At 30.1% G+C, this 27,507-nt stretch overlaps 4 protein-coding genes and 1 non-coding gene across 11 annotated transcripts; 4 read left to right on the top strand and 1 right to left on the bottom strand.

Moving 5' to 3' along the window:
- The first annotated feature begins 4,153 nt into the window (after positions 1 to 4,153).
- Positions 4,154 to 12,261, top strand: LOC115697541 (subtilisin-like protease SBT5.6). 2 transcript variants are annotated; one of them, XM_061101631.1, is made up of 9 exons: positions 4,154 to 4,347; positions 6,124 to 6,334; positions 6,972 to 7,169; positions 7,322 to 7,433; positions 9,525 to 10,086; positions 10,180 to 10,277; positions 10,502 to 10,859; positions 10,937 to 11,156; positions 11,466 to 12,261. In XM_061101631.1, exons 1-9 carry the CDS (start codon positions 4,243 to 4,245, stop codon positions 12,002 to 12,004), a joined length of 2,403 nt encoding a protein of 800 aa, XP_060957614.1. In that variant the 5' UTR covers positions 4,154 to 4,242; the 3' UTR covers positions 12,005 to 12,261. The 2 variants fall into 2 exon arrangements, with proteins under 2 accessions (XP_060957614.1, XP_030480455.2); XM_030624595.2 differs by lacking the exon at positions 4,154 to 4,347 and adding an exon at positions 5,890 to 6,026.
- On the bottom strand, positions 11,707 to 14,988 carry LOC115697577 (pentatricopeptide repeat-containing protein At4g18975, chloroplastic). 5 transcript variants are annotated; one of them, XM_030624645.2, is made up of 8 exons: positions 14,810 to 14,988; positions 14,086 to 14,193; positions 13,852 to 14,015; positions 13,659 to 13,759; positions 13,474 to 13,573; positions 13,209 to 13,352; positions 12,929 to 13,141; positions 11,707 to 12,854 (listed from the first exon to the last, which is right to left on the bottom strand). In XM_030624645.2, the coding sequence occupies exons 3-8, from the start codon at positions 13,966 to 13,968 to the stop codon at positions 12,645 to 12,647; spliced, it is 885 nt and encodes a 294-aa protein (XP_030480505.2). In that variant the 5' UTR covers positions 13,969 to 14,015; positions 14,086 to 14,193; positions 14,810 to 14,988; the 3' UTR covers positions 11,707 to 12,644. The 5 variants fall into 5 exon arrangements, with proteins under 5 accessions (XP_030480505.2, XP_060957615.1, XP_060957616.1 ...); XM_061101632.1 differs by having other exon boundaries at positions 14,139 to 14,193; positions 14,810 to 14,942; XM_061101633.1 differs by having other exon boundaries at positions 14,821 to 14,911.
- Positions 14,989 to 17,040: 2,052 nt separating this feature from the next.
- Positions 17,041 to 20,564, top strand: LOC115697547 (uncharacterized). Of its 2 annotated transcripts, none has more exons than XM_061119065.1 (3): positions 17,041 to 17,270; positions 17,689 to 18,168; positions 19,287 to 20,564. In XM_061119065.1, the coding sequence occupies exons 1-3, from the start codon at positions 17,142 to 17,144 to the stop codon at positions 20,409 to 20,411; spliced, it is 1,734 nt and encodes a 577-aa protein (XP_060975048.1). In that variant the 5' UTR covers positions 17,041 to 17,141; the 3' UTR covers positions 20,412 to 20,564. The 2 variants fall into 2 exon arrangements, with proteins under 2 accessions (XP_060975048.1, XP_030480469.2); XM_030624609.2 differs by having other exon boundaries at positions 17,046 to 17,270; positions 19,275 to 20,564.
- A 2,864-nt stretch (positions 20,565 to 23,428) lies between these two features.
- On the top strand, positions 23,429 to 26,031 carry LOC115697569 (uncharacterized). Its single transcript, XM_030624637.2, has 4 exons — positions 23,429 to 24,003; positions 25,007 to 25,159; positions 25,264 to 25,469; positions 25,648 to 26,031. Exons 1-4 carry the CDS (start codon positions 23,521 to 23,523, stop codon positions 25,853 to 25,855), a joined length of 1,050 nt encoding a protein of 349 aa, XP_030480497.2. The 5' UTR covers positions 23,429 to 23,520; the 3' UTR covers positions 25,856 to 26,031.
- A 1,366-nt stretch (positions 26,032 to 27,397) lies between these two features.
- Positions 27,398 to 27,469, top strand: TRNAW-CCA (transfer RNA tryptophan (anticodon CCA)). Its single transcript has one exon. It is a non-coding gene; the product is annotated as a tRNA-Trp (tRNA).
- Positions 27,470 to 27,507: the final 38 nt, after the last annotated feature.

The following is a 27,507-nucleotide window of genomic DNA, read 5'->3' as shown; positions in this document are numbered from 1 at the left end:
TTATTATGTTTGGCTAATTAGAATTTTTTCTCCCTGAATTGAACTTTGATATGTATTAAATCATACCCCTCAACTTTTTTGGCCGTTAAAAATTCTCCCTGAACTATCGAGATTGTTAGATTTAAGGACTTTTATTTAATTTTAGTAAAAGAAAATTTAACATGGATCAAAGGGCATGATTTAGTACATATCAAATTTGAGGGGTATGATTTGGTAAATATCAAATGGAGCATGGTTTAGTACATAAACAATTACTGAAACAATGACAAAAGTCTTTAAATCTAACAATCTCAATAATTTAAGGTTAATTTTTAACAGCCAAAAGACATGATTTGGTACATGTCCGAAGAAAAAAAATCCTAATTAGCTATTATATTTTGTCAAATTTTAACGAGAAAATTTGTTAAGGACAAACAAAGGGTCCAAATATTAATTTTTGAATGAATTGTTTAGAGAGAATAATTTTGATCATTTCTTAAGAGAAATGCTATAGCAATCTTTCTGTCTTTGTCTCTCTCTCCCCTGTTTCGGATTTTATTAGTTAAAATTTGTAACATGTCAGTTAGTTAAGTATTGGATTGATATTTTCTTTTTTCATCGTTTTATGAAGTGTAATGTAAACAGAGCTAACTAGAATAAATAATAATTTTTTAGAATTTATCAAAAAAAATAATAATAATAATTTGTTAGGATTTATTTATTAAGGTTTTATTTTTCATTTAGAAGCAGGGCCGGACTGGGCCTTAAGGCCCACTTAGCCTAGGGTCCAAGAAAAAATAAAAAAATATACATATTTTTAGTAGTTTTTTAAAATATCACATTTTTCTTAGAAATACTGTTTCTTCTTCTTCCACAATTCTGGCAGTAAGATGTGCGGATTCATAATTGTATATGATGCTCCCGTTTAAAAAAATATATAGTTACTTTGATTGGTCTCAAGTATTTTGTTGGAATTAAATGTATTTTTGCTATTAGGATTATTGGTTGTGACTTCATTTATGTTGAAGATTCCGGTATAGCTCATGGCTCTCCAATCCTAATGAGCTGAGTTTCTTTTTGTCATTATTATTAGAATTTTTAGGGTCGTTTGGAATGTCGTATTACATTGTATTATATTTTATACAATATTTTTATGTAAAACTATATGTGATATTAATTTTTATAGAGATCTAAATATATAATATTTTAGTATAAATTTAAGTTTAACATAGTATTATATAAAAATATAATATATAATTTAATCCAATACAATACAATATGACCTAATACGACGTTCCAAACAAGCTTTTAATATCTAATTTTTCAAAGGGTGGTAGTTTAATATTGCTACCTATAAATGGATAAACATATTTTTTTATTAGACAATAGTTTTAATTTTTGTTGGTTTGAGAAAATTTTTCCTCCCACACACACTCTTTATTTCATTATAATTTGAATATATGTGTAACATTTTAATCTTGTTAGAGGCTAAAAGTGTAGCAAAATTGTTTTAAGTACATTACCTAATTAAAGTGTTGTTTTCTTTCTTTGTAATGTAAGTCTTGATATACTATAGTGGAGTATCTTGTCGTTTTGACAACCATGAAATGGACGTAACATGTCGTTTTTAGCCATGCAAACAAGGAAAAAATAAAGTTATTATTCCTTTTGACTAAGAATAGTTTAACACAGCCAAAAGCTATACTACAAAATTTAAAAGTTTCTTCTTTTTCATGCGTTGAAAAAAGTAGTAGATTAATTATATATGAAACATCTACTATACTATAGTACTATATATATATACTTCTAGCTCTAGTGGTTGTAGTGCCAGCTCAGCTCTAAGCGTAGGCGAACTAGGTCAGTGCTTCAAGTTCCTGAATGCTCAAATCTTGAAATGGTGAAAAAAAAAATTATTAATATATAGATAAATATTAAATAATAAAAAATATACAACAAATATTGTTTGGTGTAATAGTTAAATTTTTTACTTTAAGTTAAAGAGGTCAGAGATCAATTTCTAATTTTTATTTTTTATTTATTTTTTAAATATCTAATGTGTATTTATAAAGAGTTGAAACTTAAAACTTTTAAGAGTTTTAATAAGAATTGAACTTTATATAGGGACTTCAAAATTTAATTTTACTTTAAACTTCATATATACCTTAGAATTGGCCTGTATCAAACCAAAATATATGATATATATAATATTAGGTGGTTGATTATCTCATCTTTATATTCCACTAAGATTCTGAGATGGATATTCTTCTCAAAATATACACCATGAGAGTAGAATAATGCATATCCAAACAAAGGTATAGTGTTAGCAAATAAGACTATCATTATAATGCGTATCTTCTTTATAATATAATGCAAAAATACACATCAATCAATAAAGACTTTCTCAGTTAATTACAAAGTGGAAACTTGGAGATAAAACTAGAAACATCTTACTGATTATTATTTTCACAGTTAATATTATATTATTTGTAATAATAATGTGTAATATATAATTGATAAGATTATTGATAATATGTATGATGTCTTACATATATACGAGTATTTAATTATTTTTATAATAATTATTGAATTAAAATATAATTATGCTGGGATCGAAAATTTAACCCGTAAGCATAGAACTCTACGAGTACCGCTTTCAATAGGGCGGAAATTTTCCACCTAAATAAAAAATAAGGCTGAGACGGGAACAACTTTCTATCCACGAATGTTTTTTTCTAAATAAGAGCTTAAATTTGTTTTTTTTTTATAGCCCATTAAAATTCAGGGTAAGCCCTACGGTTGTGTGTTATGGGTATTTTTTATTTAGTTTTTCTATAATTTTTTGATATCATACGTACTTGAACAAAAAAAAAGTGATGAGAAGGGTCATTATTATGGGCAACATTCTATGCAACTTGGATTAAGAAGATCATTCACATAATGACATGACATACATAAACTAAAGAAAGTGCATAAAGATTTTATGGCTAGCTAGCTACATACCTCATATAAATCCATGCATATATATATTCTTAGCTATATAAGTATATTTATAAATAATTATATCAACTAGTATAATAGACAATAACAGAGAGGGTGTCATGGCCCCCCTAATTTTTTTTCTTCAAAAATTACATTTAAAAAATAATTAAAAATTAAAAATAAATAATTTTTGAAGAAACAATAAGAGCATGTAGTGAATGGCTTTTTGAAGAAATGTGACGTCTTTGAAAAGTATGGGATTTTATTTTATTATAATATGGGATTCTCTAACTTCAAAATGTGACATATAAGTTGAAATCCAAAATGATGCCAAAAAGCCACCAAAATAATATATAATGTATAAATATTTATTTATTTATTTATTCAAATAACTCTTTTGTAGTGAGCATGCCTTTAGAGTTTAGTGGTCCTCCATACTATATAGAGCTTAAATTACTAATTTCTTTATATTAAAATTTTAATTGTATACATAATTTTTTAATTTTTTTTATAAATATGTATGAATTAGATTGGATCGATTATTTTTACATGTCAATCAACTTTCAATCTGCACAAGTACGAATTTTGAATTTTTCAATCCAATTCAATCAGTACTAGTACAGATATCAGCACTTCGCAAATTGAATTGGATTGAATCGTGCAGATTGAATTGAATCAACTATTTTATGAACATACCTATTTTAAAATATAGTGTAATTATTATTAGTACACAGGTACTTCTAAAATGGAATATTTTTTATTTACCTTTTTAAAAAAATATACTTTAAAAATGAAATAATTAAATATATATTTATATTGCAACATGTGGGGGCAGATTTTTCTTATAAATTATCTTGACTGAAAACATTTTTGTAATAATTTGTCTCCTTTATAGGAAAATAACAAAATATGTACCATTCAATATCCATCACTAGTTATTTTCATTTTCTTCAAATGCTAATAATTTCAAATGAATTTTCTTTTTACTGTCCTTAATTTAATTTTTCCTAAATTAGAAACTTAATTATGCCATTCATCTATTTCTCATAATTAATAATAGTAACAATGACATTCAAAATTCAAAATATACTAATAATAATGGTAAATTAATAAGCAAAACCTTGCTAATAAATAGTATAGAATTTATTTGGTCAAACCTTTAAAATAATTTTCTAATTATATACACAATTAATAGCCATTAAAAGAGGAAATAAAGTTTGTATAAATAGTTTAGAAATATTATTTTTATAATTAAGAGCTTATATAATATTGTGATTTTGAAAAATGGACAAGAATGGTGCAACTTTGCAGTTTTACCATTTCTTGTCCATTTTCATTATCATCAATCTAAGCTTTTCTTACTGCAAAGCCATTGAAGATCATAAAGAGGTATATATATATAAAGTTTCTTCTTTATTAATTTTTTTTTTGTTGATAAAATTAATTTTTTATTATTTTTTTACATTGGTTTTGGAATATTTTTTAATTATGAAAAATAAAAAAATTGTATTCCATTGGATTTTCAAGTTTTCTTTTATCATTCTCTTAAGAAATAAATATTATAGATAATTTTGTTTTGAAATAAAATTATTGAGCTTGGATTTGCATTATTTGAGTTTCAAGTTCTATTTTTTAATCTTGAATATTAAATTATTTATTATTTAAATTCATATCCTTCTTCTTCTTAATTTTCATCTTCCATTTTCCTTTTACCACAATTATTTTTTCTTTTTTCCAAGAAGATAGTGGTGGAAGAAGTAAAAAAAATAAAGGAAAAAAAAGGAAAAAAGAAAAAAGAGATATATTTTTTATTTACTAATTTTAAAATAATTTATATAATATTAGAATAATTAAATTAGTTAGATTGCCACATGTCCACATAAATATTCCTTGTAAAAAATAAGGATTTAGCACAAAAAAATATTCATTTTAATGTCCTTAATTCTTTAGCTTCTAAATAATAATATTGCATAAATCACTACAAAATAAATAAATTAATAATATAACATATATATATTAACATAATTACAATTTAATATATTAATTCTAGTTATTATTTTAAAAAGTACCTTAAAATATTCGTTGCTTTTGCCTACATTATAGGAGAAAAAATTAATTTCACCTCCATTGACTTATCCTAGTTTAAAGGAAAGATAATATATTTAAATTTTTAACTAAATATGTAATTAGAGATTTGAATAATATAACAAGTCTAAAAATAGAATACTAATACATACAATTAAACAAAAATCTATTCATTTAATTATATACATAAAAAAATAATTGGAAACAAAAGATTCTAATTAAATTATTAAATCGGGTAATTAAACTATAGAATCTTGTTATTTATCTCTTTACAAAAATATTGCCTTAAATTACTCAATAAATTAATGATGATATGCCTTAAAATAATATTAATTATAATTTAGGAAAATTATATATAAAAAAAAAAAGCAAAACAAAGGTCAACACCCTTTCCCTTTATATTCAATATTTTTTATTATATATATAATAATAAAAACAAAAATCAATTTTGTTATTTATTTAATTTTATTGTTATTTGAACCCAAAAAATTATCTTATGCCAATTTCAGTCCTGGCCAATTTCATATCCAAAAACCCTGATTCTGAGGTCTAATCTCTACCAGATAAAAAGCTCACCTTTTTTACTCAATCCCAAAAAAATAAAAAATAAATAAATAAATATAAACAAATTTATCTAAAAAATCTCCAACAAACAAGGTGTTATATATATATTTATATACTTACAAAAATTCATTGAAAAAACTCTCTATTATATATTCATATATAGGTCCCAATCCTACATATACATATAAGAAAATTCTCAGTTGATTATAACATGTAAAACTCTTCACAAATTTTTTGTATATATATATACACATCTTCATATTCTTCATATTCTTCATAATCATCTCATTCATAATCAAAATAAAAAAAAAATAATAATGATTATGATGAAGAAAAAAAATCCCATAATCTCAAAATTCATTATAATAATCTTTCTCCTTCCTCTCTTAGCTTCATGTTCATATCAAATTCAAAACCAGGTTTCTCTTTTTCCTATTTTCAACATTAATTCTTGTAATATTTATATATATTATATACATGTATAGATTTATATATATATGTTATTTTATTTTTCAGGTGTATGTTGTGAACTTGGGAGAACATAGTAATAACAACATTAATGGAGTAGCAAAGACATTGAGTGAGATTGAGGAGAATCACCATTCATATTTGTTATCTGTGAAAGAGACTGAAGAAGATGCCAAAGCTTCTCTTCTTTACAGCTACAAACATTCCTTTAATGGCTTCGCGGCTCTACTCACTCCACAACAAGCCTCTAAGCTATCAGGTAAAAATACCCGAGTTTTTATTATATGCAGTGACGGAATCAGGATTAGAATATAGACATTGATATTGATTATGTATGTAAAAGTGTTGTAATAGGTAGTAATGATTATGTTATGATATGTTATAATAGAACATTTTCACCATATATATATATATATATATATGCAGTGAAGAAATTGGGATTAAAATATAAAGGCCTAAGCTTGAATAAAAAAGAATAAAAAGTTGGGCTAGTGAATAGTGATGACCAACCTTGTTTCTCTCTTTCTAACTCGGTTATTGATGATGTTATGTTATGTTGTATTATGTTATAATAAAACATTTTTATTATATATATATATATATATTCAGTGGCGGAATCAGGATTAAAATATAATATAATAGAAATATTAGAACTTATACAAAAGAGAATAAAAAGTTAGGCTAGTGATGACCAACTTTGTTTCTCTTTTTCTAGCTCGGTTATTGATAGTGTTGTGTTATGTTATGTTATAATAGGACATTTTTGTTATTATATATGCAGTGACAGAATAAGGATTAAAATATATAAGAAAAAAAGTTAGGCGAGTTATGATCAACCTTATTTTTCTCTTTCTAACTCGGTTATTGATGATGTTATGTTATGTTATGATGTGTAGAAATGGAAGAAGTGGTGTGGATTTCGAAGAGTGAGCCAGACAAGTACACAATGCATACAACAAGGTCATGGGAGTTTTCAGGATTAGAAGAAAATGAAAGAATTGTTAACTCTAACAATCATTTCGGTCATATGCCTGCCGATTTGTTATCGAAAGCTCGTTATGGCGAACAAGTCATCGTTGGTCTCTTAGACAGCGGTAACATACATTCGTCACCATAACATAACATAACACAACACAACATAACATAACATAACATGATGATATAACAATGAGAATGTATATATATATATATATATATATATATATATAAGCATTAGTGATATTTTTTCTTTTTCAATAATTATCAGGTGTGTGGCCAGAATCAGAGAGCTTTAGTGACAAAGGAATGGGACCAATTCCAAAATCATGGAAGGGAATCTGTCAAACTGGACCTGATTTCAATTCATCTCATTGCAATAGGTTGGTAACATACCTAAATTAATTAATTCATTTATATAAAAACACACATATATATATATATATATATGAACTTATATTCTATATACCTTTTGCTTTAATTATAACACTATTCATTGTTTGGCATAAATTAATGTAACACTATTCATGTTGTCATTAATGAAACATTTTGTATATTAATTATCTTAATATGATTATTTATTATTATAATTTTCAAAATATAATAGAGTTTAATAATTGATAGTTTTTGTCTTAGAAAAGATAGCTCACCATAACAATAATGATTACAACTTTTGCTTAAATATTAGACAAATAAGAGAGTTTTCCTATTGATAAATGGGACCTATAGTGATATATATCTATATATATATATATATATGTATATGTATATGTATGTATATGTTTGTATAGTTTGATTCCAAATACTCATAATTTATCTAAGTCTAAAGAAGGTGCAGTAGTCATTGTCAAACACCACTTGCTTGACCTTGTAAGAAATACATAGTATATTCACGTGTGAAGTTTATGCTTTTGGGATAGAAAAAAAAGAAAATATATATACATATTTATATGCATAAACATTAAAGTTGATCTTAGACTTGAAATGTCTTTTCTATATATGCATAACATTATATAATAGCTTACCATCAAGTATTATTATGAATTATTATTTGGTTGATCTTAGTTTAGTTAGCCATACATATAATGTATATATAGATATATATATAAATAATTATATGTATGATTAATTGGACATTTTCCAATGCAAAAACTAAGACTCTGCATACTGTCCTACAACATATCATGTTTCCAAGATTATATCTCTGCCTGCAATGGTTTTTGTGTTATGTTTTATTACATAGTGTAAATATTATTTTAGACTTGTGTTTTGTAAAAGTTACGGATTGAATTTTTAGTTTTGTTAAATGATAATTTGGATTTTGTCTTTTACAAAATAATACTTTGAATTGATTTTTTGTCAAAATAAAACTTAACAATAACTTAATCTAGAGGTATTATGACAAAACTGATTATGTTTTCTATATTTGATCGGACTAAGAATTATCTTCAAGCTAGTTATATTAAAAAAAGTTATCGAATATTGAGTTAGCGTTCTATTTTGTACTATTTTGCAACATACAGAGCCTATTTTATTATTATTTAATAAAATAAAAGATCTAATTAGTAATTCTTGTAAAACACAAACTCTGAAATAGTATTGATCCTATTATATATGAGCATTGCTATTACACATTAGACACTGATAGTGTCCAATATTGATACTTTACAGTTTTTTATAATACTGGTCTTGTACATACACATGAATATATAATGATATATATATATATGATATAAGAGAGTTGTCTATTTGTATAAGGACAAAGTAAGTGATTAATGAGAGTTTTGGCTTGTTGCAATATTACCCCATCTTGTGAACTTTCAACAGTGTTATATATGTATTCCTATACCCTATGCATTATATATATATATATATGTATATACATCACTCTATTATTAAATAATGACCAAAAGCAGGCTCTACATGTTTCTTTCTTTCTAACTTTTGTACCCTTTTCTTTGCTTGTTTGTTTTTATTTATAATTATTTCTAAGTCAATAGCTTGTGTGTAAGGAAAGATTCCTAATTATTGTGTATTAATTGGTCATCACAAATGGCCAATAGCTAGAATTTTCTTTGAATATTTTCTTTTGGGAAAGGGTTATGAATGGGGCCATCTCTTTTTTGTTATGTCCAAGGAATGAAATATCGATATTTTCAAACTATTGACACCAGATTCATTTGGTTTGGTTTCAAATAATTTGATCTGATTGTGGTTTATATGAACCGCCCTTTTCGAAATATCCATGATATTTTTTAAATATCTGTGGATATTTCTTAATTTTTTAGTCTCAATATTATCGAGATTAAGATTGTTTAATTAATAATTTTGAACTTGTTAGAAGTTGTAACACTTTATTCATTTGTGAAATATGTTAATAAAAAGTTAAATTAGTATGATCTCATGTAATTATTTCAACTAATTTTCTATGTTAAATTATGAATATAAGCAAGTTTTCATATTAATTTACACAGAAAGTTAATTGGAGCAAGATATTACCTCAAAGGTTTCGAGCAATATTATGGCCGTCTTAACACATCAGAAGACTACCGTTCGCCTCGTGACAAAGATGGTCACGGTACTCACACTGCTTCCACCGTGGCAGGCCGAACTGTACACGGTGCCTCTGCTCTCGGTGGCTTTGCCAATGGCACAGCCTCTGGGGGTGCACCATTAGCTCGGTTAGCCATCTACAAGGTATGTTGGGCGATACCCGGGAAACAAAAGGCTGTAGGCAACACATGTTTTATGGAAGACATGCTTGCAGCTATGGACGACGCCATTGCAGATGGCGTCCACTTGATGAGTATCTCAATAGGGACGACGAAACCTGTTAACTATAGCGATGATGGCATTGCTATTGGAGCATTGCATGCTGCCAAGAAAAACATTACTGTGGTTTGTAGTGCTGGGAATAGTGGCCCTGGACCGGGCACTCTGTCTAACCCTGCGCCGTGGATACTCACTGTTGGGGCGAGCAGTGTTGATAGGGAGTTTCGCGCGCCTGTTGTGCTTGGAAATGGACAGAGAATTATGGTGAGCATAATGAAAAATAACAATAGCCTACATAATAATGCATATACATATCTTGTTATTTGACTTGTTTATTATAATCTTGATCATGATTAGGGAGAAACTGTTACACCAAGTAAGTTGAGAAGGAAGTTGTACCCTTTGGCATATGCTGCAGATTTGGCCAAACCGGGTGTCTCAAGAACAAATGCATCGTAAGAAACATGACTATTGCTTTCCAATTCGTTGTTTTTGCGTTAATTGCTACTTCATCAATCTTACTGATTAGTTAACTCGTTGTATTTGTTTTTCCTTATGGTTGCGTTAATCTTTCTGGTTGGTATCCTTAATTCTCTTATCTCTAGAACCTGGTTCCCGAAATGGAAAAATAAAAGAATGCATCATAAGATTATGACAAACCTGATAAATTGTGTTGCAGACTTTGTCTTGAGAACTCTCTTTCCCCTGAAAAGGCTAAAGGAAAGATCATATTATGCAATAGAGGAAACAACTCAAGAGTTGGAAAAGGCAAAGTAGTGAAGCAAGCCGGTGGAGTTGGTTACATATTGGGAAATGATAAGGCGAGTGGAGGCGAGGTACCTTGCGATGCTCACTTCCTTCCGGCGACAGCATTGACTTACAACAATGCCATGAAAGTTCTCAAGTACATCATGTCAACAAAGAATCCAAGAGCATATATCATGCCAGCAAGGACTGTGTTACATACCAAACCAGCACCTTCTGTTGCCGGCTTCTCTAGCAGGGGTCCAAATGTTATAGAGCCGAATATTCTCAAGGTACTCTAAACTTCTTCTCTATTTATCGCCTTTGTGAGAATTTCGGGTTCTAATTGTTTGATTTTGATCTATGGCAGCCGGACATAACAGCTCCGGGATTGAATATCTTGGCAGCATGGAGTGGTGGAGATTCTCCTTCTAAATTTTCGAGCGATATAGATCCCCGAATCGTCAAGTATAACATACTTTCGGGAACTTCAATGTCTTGCCCTCATGTTGCAGCAGCTGTAGCACTTCTTAAGGCCATTCATCCAACTTGGAGCAGTGCAGCCATAAGATCTGCTCTCATGACCACAGGTGATTTTTAACTCAGCTTGTAAAAATTCATATTATGAGAGAATCCACATACTAAATGAGCATATATCTTAGATGGGCATTTCAGATAATTACCAAGAAAATACTTGTACCAATTGAAAGTATGTTAGTCTTAGAACTAAACTAGTCCTTATAGTAGTGTTTTGAGAAGCTATTTTTAAAATTAAAATAATTTATTAATAGTTATCCAAACAGCAAAGTAAGTCGATACTTCTAACTATAAGCAAAAGTAGAAGCTTAACCAAACAGGGTCTTAATCTAACCTCGTTTTGTTCCATGTCAACATTTCAGCTGGCCTGACGAACAACATGGGCGAAGGGTTAAGCGACGAGACTGGAGGTTTAGCAAACTCCTTCTCCTATGGCGCTGGTTATTTCCGTCCAGCCAAGGCAGCAGATCCCGGCCTTGTCTACGATGCTTCTTACGTAGACTATCTTCTCCACTTCTGCAATTCTGGACTCCAAGGTGCTGACAAATCATTCAAGTGCCCACCAAACGCGCCCTCAGCAATGGAACTCAACTATCCTTCCTTGTCTATCTCTAAACTTGTTAAAACAATCACTGTCAAAAGAACTGTCACCAATGTGGGCAATGCCAAGAGTGTTTACTTCTTCGAATCGAAACCTCCATTGGGTATCTCGGTTGAAGCTTCCCCGAGTCTCTTGTCCTTTACTCACGTCGGTCAGAAGAAGAGCTTCACATTGACAGTTAAAGCAAGGAGTGAGTTACTTGAAAACAAAAACAGCACTAAAGAGTACAGTTTCGGGTGGTATTCTTGGCTCGACGGAAACCATGTCGTTCGAAGTCCAATTGCAGTCTCTTTAGCTTAGTTGCTTTCTCTCTTTCAAGTTTCCTCAACTTAGTTAGATTATAGGGACATAGTGAAACAATACCAAACTAAATTTCCCTGTACAAATTGTCAGGGGATATTGATTATCATCCTTGCCATTATACTGGACAAAAAACACAATAAGTTAGTCTACCAAATATAAGTTTATCAGAAAAGCATTGATCAGCAGCAAAGCACTTTTAAGATTTAGTATAAGGAATGAAAATAAAGTAATCTTATTGATCACAATGGAAAAAATCCTATTATAAAATCAATTACATAAGAGTTCTATTACTATTTGTACATGGCTCAAGTGTGTTGAGAGGCCTATATGTCAAAACTAGTGTGTGATCTCAATTAGGGGTGGCAATTCATGTAACGACACACAGGTTTGACACGAACATGACTCGAGATTTTATGTTAACTATTCAAACTAAATTTAAGAACTCCACACGAAACAATAACACTATAAACAACAATGTAGTGTAAAACCTCATGAGCCATGTTCAATTTAAGATCTCAACACAATACAATACGCTAAACACGAATTACCACTCTTAATCTCAATTACTAGTGTTGAGCTTATAAAAGAGATCAAACTGAACATTGGAAAGAACCCTAAGCTTTTCCTAAGCAATCCCTCAACTTTCATCGTCTTCTTCCTCAGAAAATGCGTCCCTTCGCACCCTAATTCGTTCGCCCTTGAAGTGAATGTACTTCCATTTGCATCCATATTTTCTTACAAGAAGGTTTTTCTTCTCTTCTTGGCCTAATTCCTGAAAAGCATAAGCCACTCTTCTCACAGTATCATCATCCGGTCTTACACGCAGTTCCTCCATGTCTGCGAATACCTGATTTTCTCGAAAATGAAAACATAAGATTGAGAACTATCGCTGTCTAATTATCTACAAATAATTTATCTTACCTCTATTATCTTATCTTTCATGCCATGATGATCATACAAAGAAATCATTCTAGAAAACAATTGCTTCGAGATAGAACGTTTATGAGTATGCAAAATCATGTTCCATAGTGCTTCAGCTTCATCAACTCTCTGATCCATATCGAACGCTAGTAGAAGAGCGTCGTATGTCCCCATTGTCGCTCCTTGACCTTTGCTCAACATCCATTTTGCTACCTAAGAAACACAAAGATTACCAACCACCAAAATGTTGTAATAATTGGATCACACAAAGATGTCATACTTGGATTACGCGTTTCCATTGACTCCTCTTTCGTAAAATTCTCAAAGCCTTAGCTGCTGCAATCACAGGAAACTCAGTTTCCCAAGCTATCCATTTGTTTAATGCTCCATACACAGCCTCTTTCTCATTAGGAAGATCAGATATCTGCCATTTTCGGGTTTCCCAACATTGTAAAAACAATCAAGAAAAGAAGAAATCTAGAGCTTCATTTTTTTGTTCAAACAATACACAATCTTATACAAAGAGAAGATGCTTGAAAACTCACTATTCTAATAAGATTGAGTGCCTTCTGCCCCGAACCAGCAGAATCTCTTTTCTTCCATAAGTGATGCTCTCTCTTCCCTGCTTTCTTGACTGTTGTCCTCCTAGAATCATGTCAAAACTTTTACAATCTTCAAACCATTATCACAAATTAACACAGAACAATATGCCTCAAGAGAAATAACTGACTTTTCAATTGTGTTTGAGCTGGTTTGTGGCTCTCCACTAAGCTTGCTAGACCTCTTCCGATAGGAAGAGTTCATCACCAACTTTCCATGAGAAGGGTTTGCCTAAAAGGGATGAAAAAGCCCAAATTAGTTTTACTCTCTACCAAGTTCAACACTTTCATATAAGAACGCCTCAGAGTTTGGTTTTAACTCACCTTTGCAGTAAAGATAAGAAACCCGATTTTCTTCTGGGACTTAGAAATTTTGCAGCTTGATGAGTAAAGATGACACCCAATTGAGTAACCAGAACTTAAAAGCATTGCATTCTCCATTGTTTCTCAGATTTCATAAGCAAATCGGAACAAGAAAAAACAACAACCTAGCATTACAAAACAAGTATTCAGTTTGAATTTAAACACTAAAAACATGTTTCCGAAAATCAAGCATACCAAATCACTGTCTATGCATGTTGTGTGTGATCAGCAATCAAAGTCCTTAGTACATATGACATTTTCGGTTGCTCGAATCACAACGAGGCCATACAGCCTTAACCAGTCCTAGTTCAAGAACAGGGAAGAAGAAGGTGAATAATAGCAAAGTAAGCATTCCATATATCATTGTAAAAGTCGAAAACTCGAATATCTACAGTCCTAATAAGTACTTAATTTATGAACAACATTAATACTACTAGTACTACCAACCAACAAAATCTATGAGGACAAATGCTATCATTTTCAAAGTTCTTGCATGATTGTTCTCTCCCACATCGCTTTATCGCTCGTCTGAGTGATTTTGTGGGATTTATATTACACTTCATCGCTCATGTGAGTGATTTAATCAATTAAAAATAGTTTTAGAAAATGTTTCTGGAAAATAGCTCTAATTCAAAAGGTGATACTACCCACTATAGTTCATCCAGAAAGAATTATTAAACATATAAAATATTAAGAACAACAAATTAAAGCTTTTTTATCCTACCATGACTAATTTTCATAAAAGTACAGAAACTTTTCATCAGTTGATTTTATAATATAAGCAAATTCTTCACAGAGGCATTTTATCAAACAATATATCAGCTACAACAATATGACAAAATTCGATGCACTGAGAGCTTTAATATGGGAAGAAATTGAGCACAATAAAATGGGAAAAGTAGAAAGAACAGATATTTACCAATAACCCACCATAGCTGAGTGAGGCTTTTATGATTGGATGGAAAAGAAAGTGAGAAGTGAGAGAAAGGTAATGTTTTTAGATTTTTGGAAAAAATAAGTTTAACAGAAAAAACTAACGTGAAATGCAAAAATAACTTAATACTTTATTAAAGATATTCAGAAAAAAAAAAATAGAATAATTTAAAATATGAAAGAAAAATAGAGTTTAAATAGTCAATTATTTTTTGTTAAGTGCGTAAAAGAAGCAGTGGAACATAATATATAACTTTTATTTTTGTAAATTATTTTAGCGAAACTTATAAAAATACTAAAATTTAAGTTAACTTTTATAAAAGAGTAATTTGCGGCGAAACCCCCTTATGTTTTGATTTTTATACACTTAACCCCCTTATCTTTATTTTTGGTGGCAAAATTCCCTTATGTTTTAATTTTTATACACTTAACCCCCTTATCTTTTTTTTTGGTGGCAAAACCCCCTTATGTTTTAATTTTTATACACTTAACCCCTATATCTTTTGTTTTGGTGGCAAAACCCTTCAGTTTACTTTTCTTTGCAAATTTAAAGTTTTAGTTAAATATTACCGTTAAATACTAACCGAATTACTACTGTATCGACTTCGAGGTTTTACCGTTACTTATACAAAGGTGTATACAGTGGTCATCCAGTTGATATTTAACGGTAATATTTAACTGGCGTGTCAAATTTACAAAGAAAAATAAACATAAGGGGGTTTTGCTACCAAAAAAAAAAAATAAGGGGGTTAAGTGTATAAAAATTAAAATATAAAGAGGTTTTGCCACAAAAAAAAAAAGATAAGGGGGTTAAGTGTATAAAAATTAAAACATAAAGGGGTTTTGCCACCAAAAATAAAGATAAGGGGGTTAAGTGTATAAAAATCAAAACATAAGGGGGTTTCGCCGCAAATTGCTTTTTATAAAAATACTGTCACACCGAATTTTTTTAAAAAATATTTTATTTTTATAAAATAACAGTAGAACACAAAAGAGAACAACTAAAAATAACAGTGAAATAACTAAAAAAACAACCGTAGAACATCAGTGAAAACTTAACACAACACAGTACACAGTATTTGGAAAAAAAAAAAAATTGACCCCACAATAAAAAAGTTAAAAAATTAAAAATTTCAGCATGTGGTGTAAATAATCCATTATTTTAAGAAATTGTAATTCTATTTTATGTTAATGTTCTTCTAAAAGAATAATTTGTAGCATAAATATCTTTTAAAAAAAATTATTTTAAGTTACAAATTGTTAGCTTAATTTTTAGACAATAAGACCATCTTTACTGAGAGATGTAAAAATTGAGTTATATTTTTACATTAACTTTTATTATTGTGTTCCAATGGATAATTGTAAATCTTTATGTAAAATTTAATATGTTATTTAATGTCCATTTAATAATTTTTTAAAAAATATAATAATAATACAAAGTTAAATGTAAAATTTAATAATAAAAAAATTAATAATAATGCAAGTCATTTAATGTAAATGAATATGTTAGCTAAAATTTAATAATAAAATATTAAAAAATAACATGATAATAAATTTAAAAGTATAGCATTTATTGTGATGTAAATTTTACATCATTTTATATTGTGATGCAAATTTGAATCACTTTTGATTATGTAAGATTTTTGCATCATAATTTAGCACACCATTAAAATAGAATTTTAATAAAAATGAGTTATATTTTGTATTTAATATTTATATCACTTATTTGCATCTTCATTAAAGATGTTCTAATAGTAGTTTCTTAGTTAAACCACCGAGCTTGAGGAAGCAGGGAGAAAAAGTAAGTAAGAGCGCATGATTTGGAACCATATATTCCTACATTACTATTAAATAAGAAAAAAATTTATTTGCAGTTTAAAAATTTATAAATACACTTTATTTTAATAATTTTTATTTTACATAAAATTAATATTCTTAAAATATATCTATTAAATAAAAATAAATTATATTTAAATATTATAAAAAGAATAAAACAAAAAAATTATACCAAATTCTATTAGAAAAAAATATACATAATTTTAAAAAAAAAAAATTATAAAAATAAATATTAAAATTAACACAAATAATATAAAAAAATAAAAAAATCATTTTTAATTTAATTTATATTTATCATTTGAGTAGAAATAAAACTACAATTAAACAAGTGATACAATTAGGCTACACTAGAACAAAAATTACATATTTTTATATCTATAGTTCTATACTTTTATTTATTTAGTAGTGATAACATATTCTATATATGTATAGATATACTATATACAGTTCTCTTCTCCATTGCAAGAAAGAAAGAACAAACAATGGAAAACTCCAAACCCAATGCCAAATTGAAACTGAAACGTGCAATGGAGATGCTCACAGGTTTGGTTAGTTCGTCACAGACTCCATTCTCCAAATTTCACACACCCAATCACCCTCCATATTCCCTGGTAATCTAATCTCTCTTATTTCACATTCTTGTAATTTCGATACTAACTTTTATTTGTTAAAGATCCTAAGTTTACCATTCATGTGAATTTCATATCTTAAAAGATCGTAACTTTATGCATTTTGTTAATTGCCCATGTAATAATAAGCTGTTAATTTACCATTTATGTGAGAAAAATCCAACCTTTGAACATGGGTTATTTTGGTTTTCAATGTTAGATCTTTAACTTTACCATTCATGTGAATTTCATACCTTAAAAGATCATAACTTTATGCATTTTGTTAAATGCCCAATGTAATAATTAGATGTTGAACTTGGGTTGATTTGGTTTTCATTTAGGTAGTTTAGATAGGTTTAGGCAATTGGGGATAAATTTAGGTTTTGAGAATGCTAATGGTGATTGTGTTATGAAACAACAGATGATATTTAGGGCAATAATGGAGTTAAATGAAGGAAATGGATCAAGTTATGAGGAAATATTTGAGTTTATTGAGAGGGAATATTGTGTTATGCCTTTTGCACTTGGTCCATTTCTAAGGCATTATTTAAGAAAACTTTGTGGGAGAAGAGAGGTTTTGTTTGTGAATGATGGAGTGTACATTCTTCCGGATGAGGGGTTGGAGTCGAAGAAGAGAAAAAGGGGTCGAAAATCGGGGAAGAAAGTGGGGACACAAAGCAAAATGAAGGTGGCAGTTGAAGAGATCGGGAAAGGAAGACGAATTGAAGAGCAGGGTGTGAGCATTAAAGAGAATGATGAGCAAAAGAAAAGGGAAGATGAAGAAGTGCAGAGGGAGGTGGCGGTGGTGGAAAATGTTGACAAAGGAAAGGAAGAGGAGACCGAAATTGCTGAAGAGCAATCTAAGTTAGAAAGACAACAAGTGAATGATGTAGAAAATGAGGTATGTGCTTCATCTTTGCTTGGCATTGTGATTTTAGCATATTTTTTCGGTACCTTTGATCAATCGTGTGTGCACTCTAATAACACACTGAAATACCTAATAGTTTGATATACAGTAAACTTTCCTTCATTTTCTTATAGATGGACGAACAGGTTCGATAAGTAATATTCTCCTTTTAACCAATTTTGTAATATTTACATTTTTCTAAATCATTAGAATATCCAAACTCATTTCTTCCCTTTGATTAGATTCGGACAATTCTGATTGGTCAATAAAAATATATTTCAATGCTATTTCTTTTTTTCGTTTTCCCTGGTTTAGCCACTCTACCATGAAGGGGTAAAATTCCTTTATGATGATTGTTTTCTAAATGGAACTTTGCATATGTTTCTATTAAAATTATGTAACAGTTCATAATTTGATAATTTGAGTAGCTAGCTAAAGCATGGTTCTAAAGTTCTTTGTTAGAATTGCTTGGCTATCTATTAGTTTAGGGAAAGTCTTGTGTATTGGACATGGTTAGGATTTGTGTACTTTGAAGTGGTCTAAGAAGCCATGAAATGATCATGTATTGCTTGGTTTGCTAATGGTTATTTGATAAGTTATGATTGGGAATAAATAATAGCATTTGATTTGTAATCTTTGTGGGGAAACAATTAAAAATTCCTATATGTTATCTTTGATTACTCTTAGGTTTAAAAACATTTAATGAGTGGTGTTATAGGATTATATCTCATCATTCATCATGTTTTGTCCTTAAAGGGGTCCCATTTTGTTGAGGAAATTTATGAACAATTTTCCTATTTAGTATTTTCGGTATACATTCGATAGAGAAACTGTAGGGAGCCAAATCAAACAAGTACAAATTTTTTCTAGAAAATCAGAAGATCGTTAAGAGCCTCCTCGGAACACTTGAATACAAGTTTAGCGGTTTTTTAGTGTCGCCCTAACTCTTGTAAGTGATATGAGGATTTTTAGTAAGTTTTCGAGACATTGATTGTGAGCTAACTCAACTCTTGGATGGACCTGTAATTAGTTTGTGCCTAGATTTCGATTCCAACACGAACATAAGTTTCGTTTAAGATTGTGTTCTTAAATGGTTGTAGGCTGCAATGCAGAGAACAAGCTTGGTAGTGAACAATGAAGAAATAGTACAACAAATCACCAAAGAAAAATATGAAGAAGCCGAAACACTGAACAAAGAAGGTAATGTTGCGGGGGAAAAACAGAATGAAATGAGTGAAGAGCAACAGCCTCAGGTTTTGGTTGAAAGAAATGAAAGTGAAAACTTGAACAAAGAATGTAATGAAGGAGAAACCGAAGAAAAACATAATGAAGCGGTTGATGAGCCGCTTGGAATAAGCTTGAAGCGAACTGAAAATGATAAATCGAATGAAGAACACAATGAATCTGAGGAAAGACAGTATGAAGTGACTGAAGAACAACAAACTAAACTAGTTGATAAAACATGTCAATTGGCTGAGGCACAAAACCAACAGCAGCAGCAGCAAGACGAAGAATCGAAGTTGAGTTACGATACAACAACAACAGCATCTGCATTGAATGATGAAAATGTTGAACATGGGGAGCAAAAAAATGAAGTGATAGAAGAACAACAACAGCCTGGAATGAGCTTTGACCGAAATGATGTTCAAACACAACATACTAAAGTGAAAAAGAAACAACAACTATACAAAATCAGGTTCAGTTGCAAAACAAGATCAGCATCTGCTCAAACAGCCATTACCCCTTCTAATGATCCGAGTAGTAAGGGCGAGCAGATCAATATGGAACAGATTTCAGAGCTTCCTATTATGCAAGTTTTTCCCGGGCTTAAATCATTCGAAAAGAAGTTATGTCTCGTATTGAAACGAAAGCATGATCAATGTCATGTTCAGAAGAGGCAACTGAGATCCCATAATAGACTCAACATACCTGCATTAGTCCCCGAGACAACGATTTTGGAACCGCCAATGCTTCCTTCTGTTTCTGAATCTGCTGCATCTTCTGGACATCAAAATGAGCAAAAACCGAAAGCACTAAGGAAGCGAGGAAGGCCTTCTAAACCAAAAACACAAATGAAAGAGAAGTTACCAAAATGTTTAGGCCGAGGAAGACCTCCTAAACCGAAGACTGATGAAGACTCGATTTCGGGGGTTTGTGTTCAAAATCAGAAAGAGCAACAACCCCGACGTCAAGACAGGGGAAGGCCTCGAAAACCAAAATCAGATACTGAGATTTGATACTAATGCCTAGCTCTACATTTGGGATGCAATGAGAATTTTCAGCTGTTTTGCTTTGTTGAGAATTTTCAACTATATTTATGCTCTTTTTGTACATACATATATTTAACTATAATTATTTTGAAGATTAACAAGGATTATTAAGTTGATAAATATAGTTTACTTTGGATTATTAAGGATTATATTTAATTTAACATATGGCAGGTTTACTAAACTATAACTGGAATCAAAATAATCAATGAGAGAAATGTTGGGTTTAAAATATAAAATAACTAAAAATAATATTTTATTATGTTGTTTACTAAATTGTTCGGTACGTGTCAAAATCTTGGCGGTGCATATCAAAATTGGAGGATCCTACTCATGTGGAATAGGAGTTCGACTTTTGATTGTGGTTTGGAAGGAAAAAATACCACTTGTTAGTGCTGTAGTGTCCATGGATAAATGCTCGAAGAAGAGATATTCTACTATCTCGGACTAAATGAGGATGGAGCTGAGTATTGGATCAAAGAATTAGAAAATACGATTAAAGTTAATGTTGATGCTGCTTTGTTTGCTAATATAGTAGCTCAAAATTTTGCTGGAGAGATCATTGAAAGCATGTTAGATTCGTCGACTTGACGTGGTAGCTCTAGATATTGTAGAAGTTATTGGCATCAAAAAAGCATTGAGTTGGATTAAAAGAAACGGCTAGCATGATGTAGTGTTGGAATTCGACTCGCTAATAAATAAGATTTTTGTACTTTAAACTATGATTTTAGTAGAGTTTTATCTCTTGAATTTTTTCTCTGATTGCAAAAATTCTCTTCCAAACTATGCAAATTGTTGCAAATATCCACATCCAATTACATTCTACTCATTTATTAAAATAATTTAGTTATGTGACTATGAGTTACATGTATAATTGCAGTACAATGACTTATTTAATAGCTTTAAGCTACCTAAAATCTAATTTATTGATATTAAACATACAAACATTAACTTTAAGAATACACATACATACTCTCATAATTTACCATTAGATTGTTATTTATGTATTTATTTTTTGTCTGGATTTTTCAACCGGGCTAAATTAATGTTATATTAATTCTATGTCAATAAAATTGTTTAAATAAATGACCAAAATACAATTACAGGGAGACATTTGCAACGATTTTTATAGTTTAGTGAAAATTTTTGCAACAGATAAAAGTTCAGGGGCAAAACTCTACAAAAATCATAATTTGGGAAATATATCTTATTTATTCATTTCATTTTTCCTAAAAAAAAAAAAAAAACTGAGATTGTTGGAACACAAGATTGTATGGTATATACCACGTGTTGTATGTTGTAGTGGTAAGGATTGTTTTTACTAACATTCTTTTTTGCTTGGGTCGAGGTTCGAAACCCACTACAACCTCTCTCGAAAGAGATTAAAGGCTTGATCCTTCTAAAGACTAGCTTGTTGTAGGTGGTGTCATTCGTGTGATGAGAACATTTTAAGTAATTATTGATAACCCAATTAAAGCAAACTGATGTATAAGGCCCCGACACGTGATCTCCGAAATTGTCAAAATGATCAAAAGCGTCGGAAATGAGTCGGAAATGAATTTACACCACCTAATCCCCATTTAGTTAGAAAAAGAATATATGATATATAAAAACGACATGTCGTTTTATATTAAACAGTTACGTGTTTGACGAAATTAGTCAAAATCATACAAAACTGTTCAAACACAAATCGTGGCCGCAATGTCCACAAAATTAGTTGGTTTTGTTTGTTATTTTTCATTTTTCATTTCAAGTAATTTCAACAAAAGTTTAGGGGTATATTTGCCACAAAAAAAAGTTAAAAAATTTTATAATACACCCCTTTTAAAAAAGTCCACCGATCCCTAAAAGTTTTTTATCTATTTTTTTTCATAGTCATTTACGTTGTACTTATTTAAATATCCTGCAATATTTTAATAAATTTAAAAAAATTAACACGCCAAAAATAGAGTTCAAACAGTCAATTTCACTAAAGTCGGTCCCAAGATTAAGTAGACTTTAGGGGAAAAAAAATTATTAGATCTTTTATTTAAAAAAAAAAAATATGTGGTATTTTCGAAACTATGTATAATTTTAATTGAAAAATATTTTTTTGAGGGTCACTAGCCTGGGTTGGCCTTAGGCATGGGCTTAGTCCACTTTAGTTTAGACCCGACCTTAAATTTCACACGCGTATAAAATAAAAGAGGCTCATACACAAAATAGACTGTTTAAATCTTATTTTCAGTGTGTTAAATTTTTCAAAAACAAAATTTTAAACGATGTCTTAAATAACTATAAAATTAAACTAAAAAATTTTAGGGATTATTTCACAAATAGTCAAAAAAATTATAAAAATACAGTTGTACGAAATTTTAAATATTTTTTCGATTATTATGATTTTATTTACAGAAAATACAGTTATTTTATGTTTTACTCTTGGTCATTTGTTGTTGATTTTTTATTATTTGTATGTTATTTTTTTGTTGTTATTTAGAAGTTATTTCCTATTACTTTTATATTATTTTCGTGTTATTTTTATAAATAATCATAATAATTGTAAAAAAAATCTTTAAACGTAAAAATGTAATTTTTTTTATAAAAAATAATGTCGTACGTAATTATTCTAAAATAAAATAAAGGTTAATTTCACAAATGCACAAAAGCAACAAAAATACGGTTTCATAGAATTTTAAACATTTTTAAGATTTTTTTGATTTTATTTACATAAAAAATAGTTTTTTATGTTGAAATTTTATTCATTTGTTGTTAATTTTTTGTTATATATATGTTATTTTTTGTTGTTTTTTTGTTGTTATTTCCATGTTACTTTTATGTTATTTTTTTGTTGATTTTATGTTGTTTTCGTGTTATTTTTTGAAAAACCGTAAAAATGTTAAAAAAACATAAAATGTAAAAATTTTACTAAAAATAGTGCCTTATGTAATTATTCCATAAAATAAATAAGGATATAATTACCCAATAAAGTAGAGGGGTATTTTCGTCATAAAACAAAAAAATATCAACCATATATAACAGTCTTTTCAGCGGGAATCACAAAATCCCTAATTCTCTTTCTTCTCATCACTCTCCGGCGACTATGGCGGTGGTGGTTTTCGGCAACTTAGCTCTCTCAATCGACGTAGCAGCTTCTTCTTCTCGTCCTATATTACCTGATCGTAAGGTTCGTCCGATGGTGGCTTTGGACTGGCCGCCGAGAAGAGAGTCTCCTCACGCGTTGTTGAGTTCGTTTAAGGGTTTTGAATCGGAGGGAGAGATTCGGAGCCAGAGAGTGGTGGTTCGTGGAAAAGCGAATTCTAAGGTTAACGGTGGTGTGGATTCTTCTGATGCCGGATCGAGCGATGAAGACGGTAACGGTAACGGTAACGGAGATTGGGAAGAGGATAGGTTTGATTGGGAGAAGGAAATGCGCATGAGAGTTAAGGAGATTGAAGAGAAGAGAGAGTTGGAGAAGAAAGCTGAGGAGTTGCAGAGTCAATTGGAGGATGGGGATGGTGGTGAAGATGGTGTGGAGGAGACTGAGGAAGAGAAACGGATGAGAGTTAGAAAAGAGCTTGAAAAGGTTAGATTTTGATGGAATTTTGTATGTTTTGGATTGAAGTTTTGAACTTTGTGTTTTTTTCTTTCTCTAACAATTTGTTCTTTTTAGTAATTATTATCATTAATCAAATGAATATGAATTACAGAGCTATACTATTTATACTAATGGCATGTTAATCGGTATAATTTAACGGAGAAATGTAATGGAATAAATGAAGAATAATAGCATTTTACAACTTATGATGTAATTGGAATGCTTAAATTACTAAATGCTTTGAATAATAATATTGTCAATATTAGAGAAATGGATGAGAGTTAGGAAAGAACTTGAAAAGGTGAGATTTTTCTGTTGTTTTTGATAGAATTTTGTCTATTTTGGATTAAGGTTTTGGACTTTATGTTTTCTTTTTCGTTAACAATTTGTTCTAAAGCCAATTGAATGAATGTAAATGTAATTTTTTTATATGATGGGTTTTAAGCTTTGATTACTTGAATTATTGTTAAGTAGAAGAGTAGTTAATACTAGAAATTTTTTATGGAAATTTGTGTCTTTTTGATGAAAGTTTTGAACTTCGTGTTTTTTCCTTACAATTTGTTCTTTTAAGTTATCAGATGTGAAAAAAATTATGAAGAAAATTGTTATCATTAATCAAGTGAATATGAATTACAGAGCTTTGCTATTTATACTAAGCTTGTAGCTATAAATTGTAACTAACTCTTAACTAAACAGCATCTAACTAACTCAAACAGATATAACTAACTAACTAACAAATTCCTCTTATTGGCTTAATAGTGCTCAGCCAAATGAATGAATGTAAATGCAAGCTTTTTATTTGATGGATTTTAAGCTTTTGATTACTTGAAAGTGAAAGTTTTCTTATTTGGGTATTTTTCTTTGCCACTCTATTGTTAAGTAGCAGTTAATGCTAGAATAAGAGTAACTATGATGTGAATTTGGGATTTGTTTTTACTGATAATATCATAAGATAAAGTTTTGTTGGTATTTTTTCGGGTTGTGGGAATAGGTAGCGAAAGAGCAGGCAGAACGGAGAGAAACAGCACAATTGATGTTTGAATTGGGCCAGAAGGCATATGGGAAGGGCATGTATGGGCGCGCCATTGAATTCTTAGAAGGTGCGCTAACAATCATACCAGGGCCGACGCTATTTGGCGGTGAGGTCGGTTTTTGTTAACTTCTACTACTAATGAAAATTGTGTTCTTTCTTATTATGAACAAACCAATGTATTAAGTATAAACCTTGGTTATTTTGTGGTTTTTTAGATTCAAATATGGCTTGCCATGGCATACGAGGCTAATAGTCGCCACACCGATTGTATCTCTCTTTACAAACAATTAGAGGCGAAACATCCCTATGTCAGCATCCGACGCCAAGCTGCTGAACTTCGCTACATTTTGCAAGCTCCAAAGCTCAAGATATCCCAAGAGGAAATGGTGACCATACCATTGATTGGTTCTAGTTATGACAGGTACCGATCCATTTCTCTAGTTACAAGAGTCTAAAATGTGTAATTACTACCTTAGTAATTACTCTACCTAGTAATTATACAGTTACTTCCAAACACACCCTAAAGGTTTGAGTCTTGTTTTGCCAATTTGTTTTTCGCTTAAAATGATTTAAAAACGCGGTGTTATCTGCGAATTCAGCTATGCAGGAACGTGGACCGATAAAAACAAGGACAATGATGGCAAAAACATGGGATCAACAACCAATCAGGTTCCATCCTCAAGAGACTTTTTAGGGGACTTTATGGTGTGGCGCCCTCCAACGGGATTGGACAAGAGCCAAGGTTTTTGGATAGCTTTGGCACTATGGTTAGGGTTAGTTGGAGCTGCTCTCTTCTTTCAAAATTGAACTATATAAATATATTATATATACATAATAAAAATATACCATAATTGTATTTGTCAATTTCCTTGGATTGTGCTGTGCTTGTAGTAATATTAACTGTCCAGCCCCCCCATTGTAAAATTATTAGTTCTGTGCATAAATATTCCTATAAATGAAAGTTTAAGATTTCGTTCTCGACTCGTCAATGTCTTGTATTCGATCTTCTCTGCCGTCAGAAATGGTAGTCTGAAGTTTGTATTCTTGATTGATATGCTCTTGTTTTCTTTTGAAGGCTCTCATTGCAGAAGTAGAGAATGTTTGAAACAGAACTCTTCAAATAAACGACATGTGGTTTGAAAGATTGAGAACACATTTCATGAACTAGTTATTATACATATAAGCACATTTTCAGACAAAAGGATACAAATTACACTAAAGCACTACACATAGAAATGTGAGGTAAAGATTCGAACCCCCGAAACTAGTCGGATGGAGTAGAATATTTTTAAGAGTAATTTACGGCGTAAATACCAAAGTTTATGGCTGATCAAATGAATCAAAATATTTTAGTGTTGTTCACAATGGGATGTTGAATGTGGACTTTTCTTGAAAGTTATCAGTGCTCCTAATGTTGCTAATAACCTTTGCAACTGTAAATTTTTTTGTTTTTTTTTTTAATTTTTTTGTTTGGTTTAGGTTTATTTATTTTAGTTTTTTTAGCTCTTTCAGTGTTGTGCACCTTATGTCTTTAGTGGCGTTGGTGTTAAGCCTTTTATAAGAAGTTTGTTCCTCTTTATGCTCCTGTGTGAGCCTTGAACTTATTGCTTCTTTCAAATTAGTGTTGTTGGCCAACAATTATTATCTCTTGGTGAGATTTTGGTTTTTTCGCTAGACGTGTAGGTAGGGTCAACAAAATGGGTAGATACGATAACACAACTAGAAATTTATACCAAAGTTAAGGGGTTGGGTTTGGTTTAAATGGGCTTGGGTTGACTTGTCTAACTCATTTAATAAACAAGTCGTGTTCGAGTTGACATGGCTAACACGAAACTAATTTGTTAATGACATATTTAAAGTTATTTTTTGTACTTTAACAGGTCATAAACATGTTGAATATCTCTAAACTTGTTATTGATTGACATATTTAAATAAAACATGCTTATAAACGGATTACACGGCTCATGTCGTGTCAACCCTTTTATATATACAGATCGTGTTCGAATTTTATTTTCTGATTAATAAACGGGTCGTGTTCAGGTCGACAGTCGAGTATATTCTTGTTATACATGGGTCTCGACACAACACGATACGAATACGACCCGCAAACACAAATTATCACCCTTACGCGGCTCTTACCATTTGATCAACCTCAAATGAAGTTACCATTTAAAAAAAAAAATACTTCAATTCACTATATGTATATATATATATTATAAAATAACACTACATTATAGATTTGAAAAACTTTGTTAAGAAAATTAATTCCCATGAAGTAATTATTGTGCTTTTGTGTAGCTTTCAAAGTTATAGTTTAATTATTATCAAAGTGAGAGTATAACATCAAGTGGATTCGTGGCGCAATGGTAGCGCGTCTGACTCCAGATCAGAAGGTTGCGTGTTCGATTCACGTCGAGTTCACTCTTTTTCTTTATTTATTTTTTATTTTTGTTTATGGT

The sequence above is a fragment of the Cannabis sativa genome, chromosome 7 (assembly GCF_029168945.1).
Source record: "Cannabis sativa cultivar Pink pepper isolate KNU-18-1 chromosome 7, ASM2916894v1, whole genome shotgun sequence".
In the NCBI taxonomy this organism is placed as follows: Eukaryota; Viridiplantae; Streptophyta; class Magnoliopsida; order Rosales; family Cannabaceae; genus Cannabis; species Cannabis sativa.
Note: the sequence above shows the minus strand (reverse complement) of the source record. Positions and strands in the feature narration are given on the sequence as shown.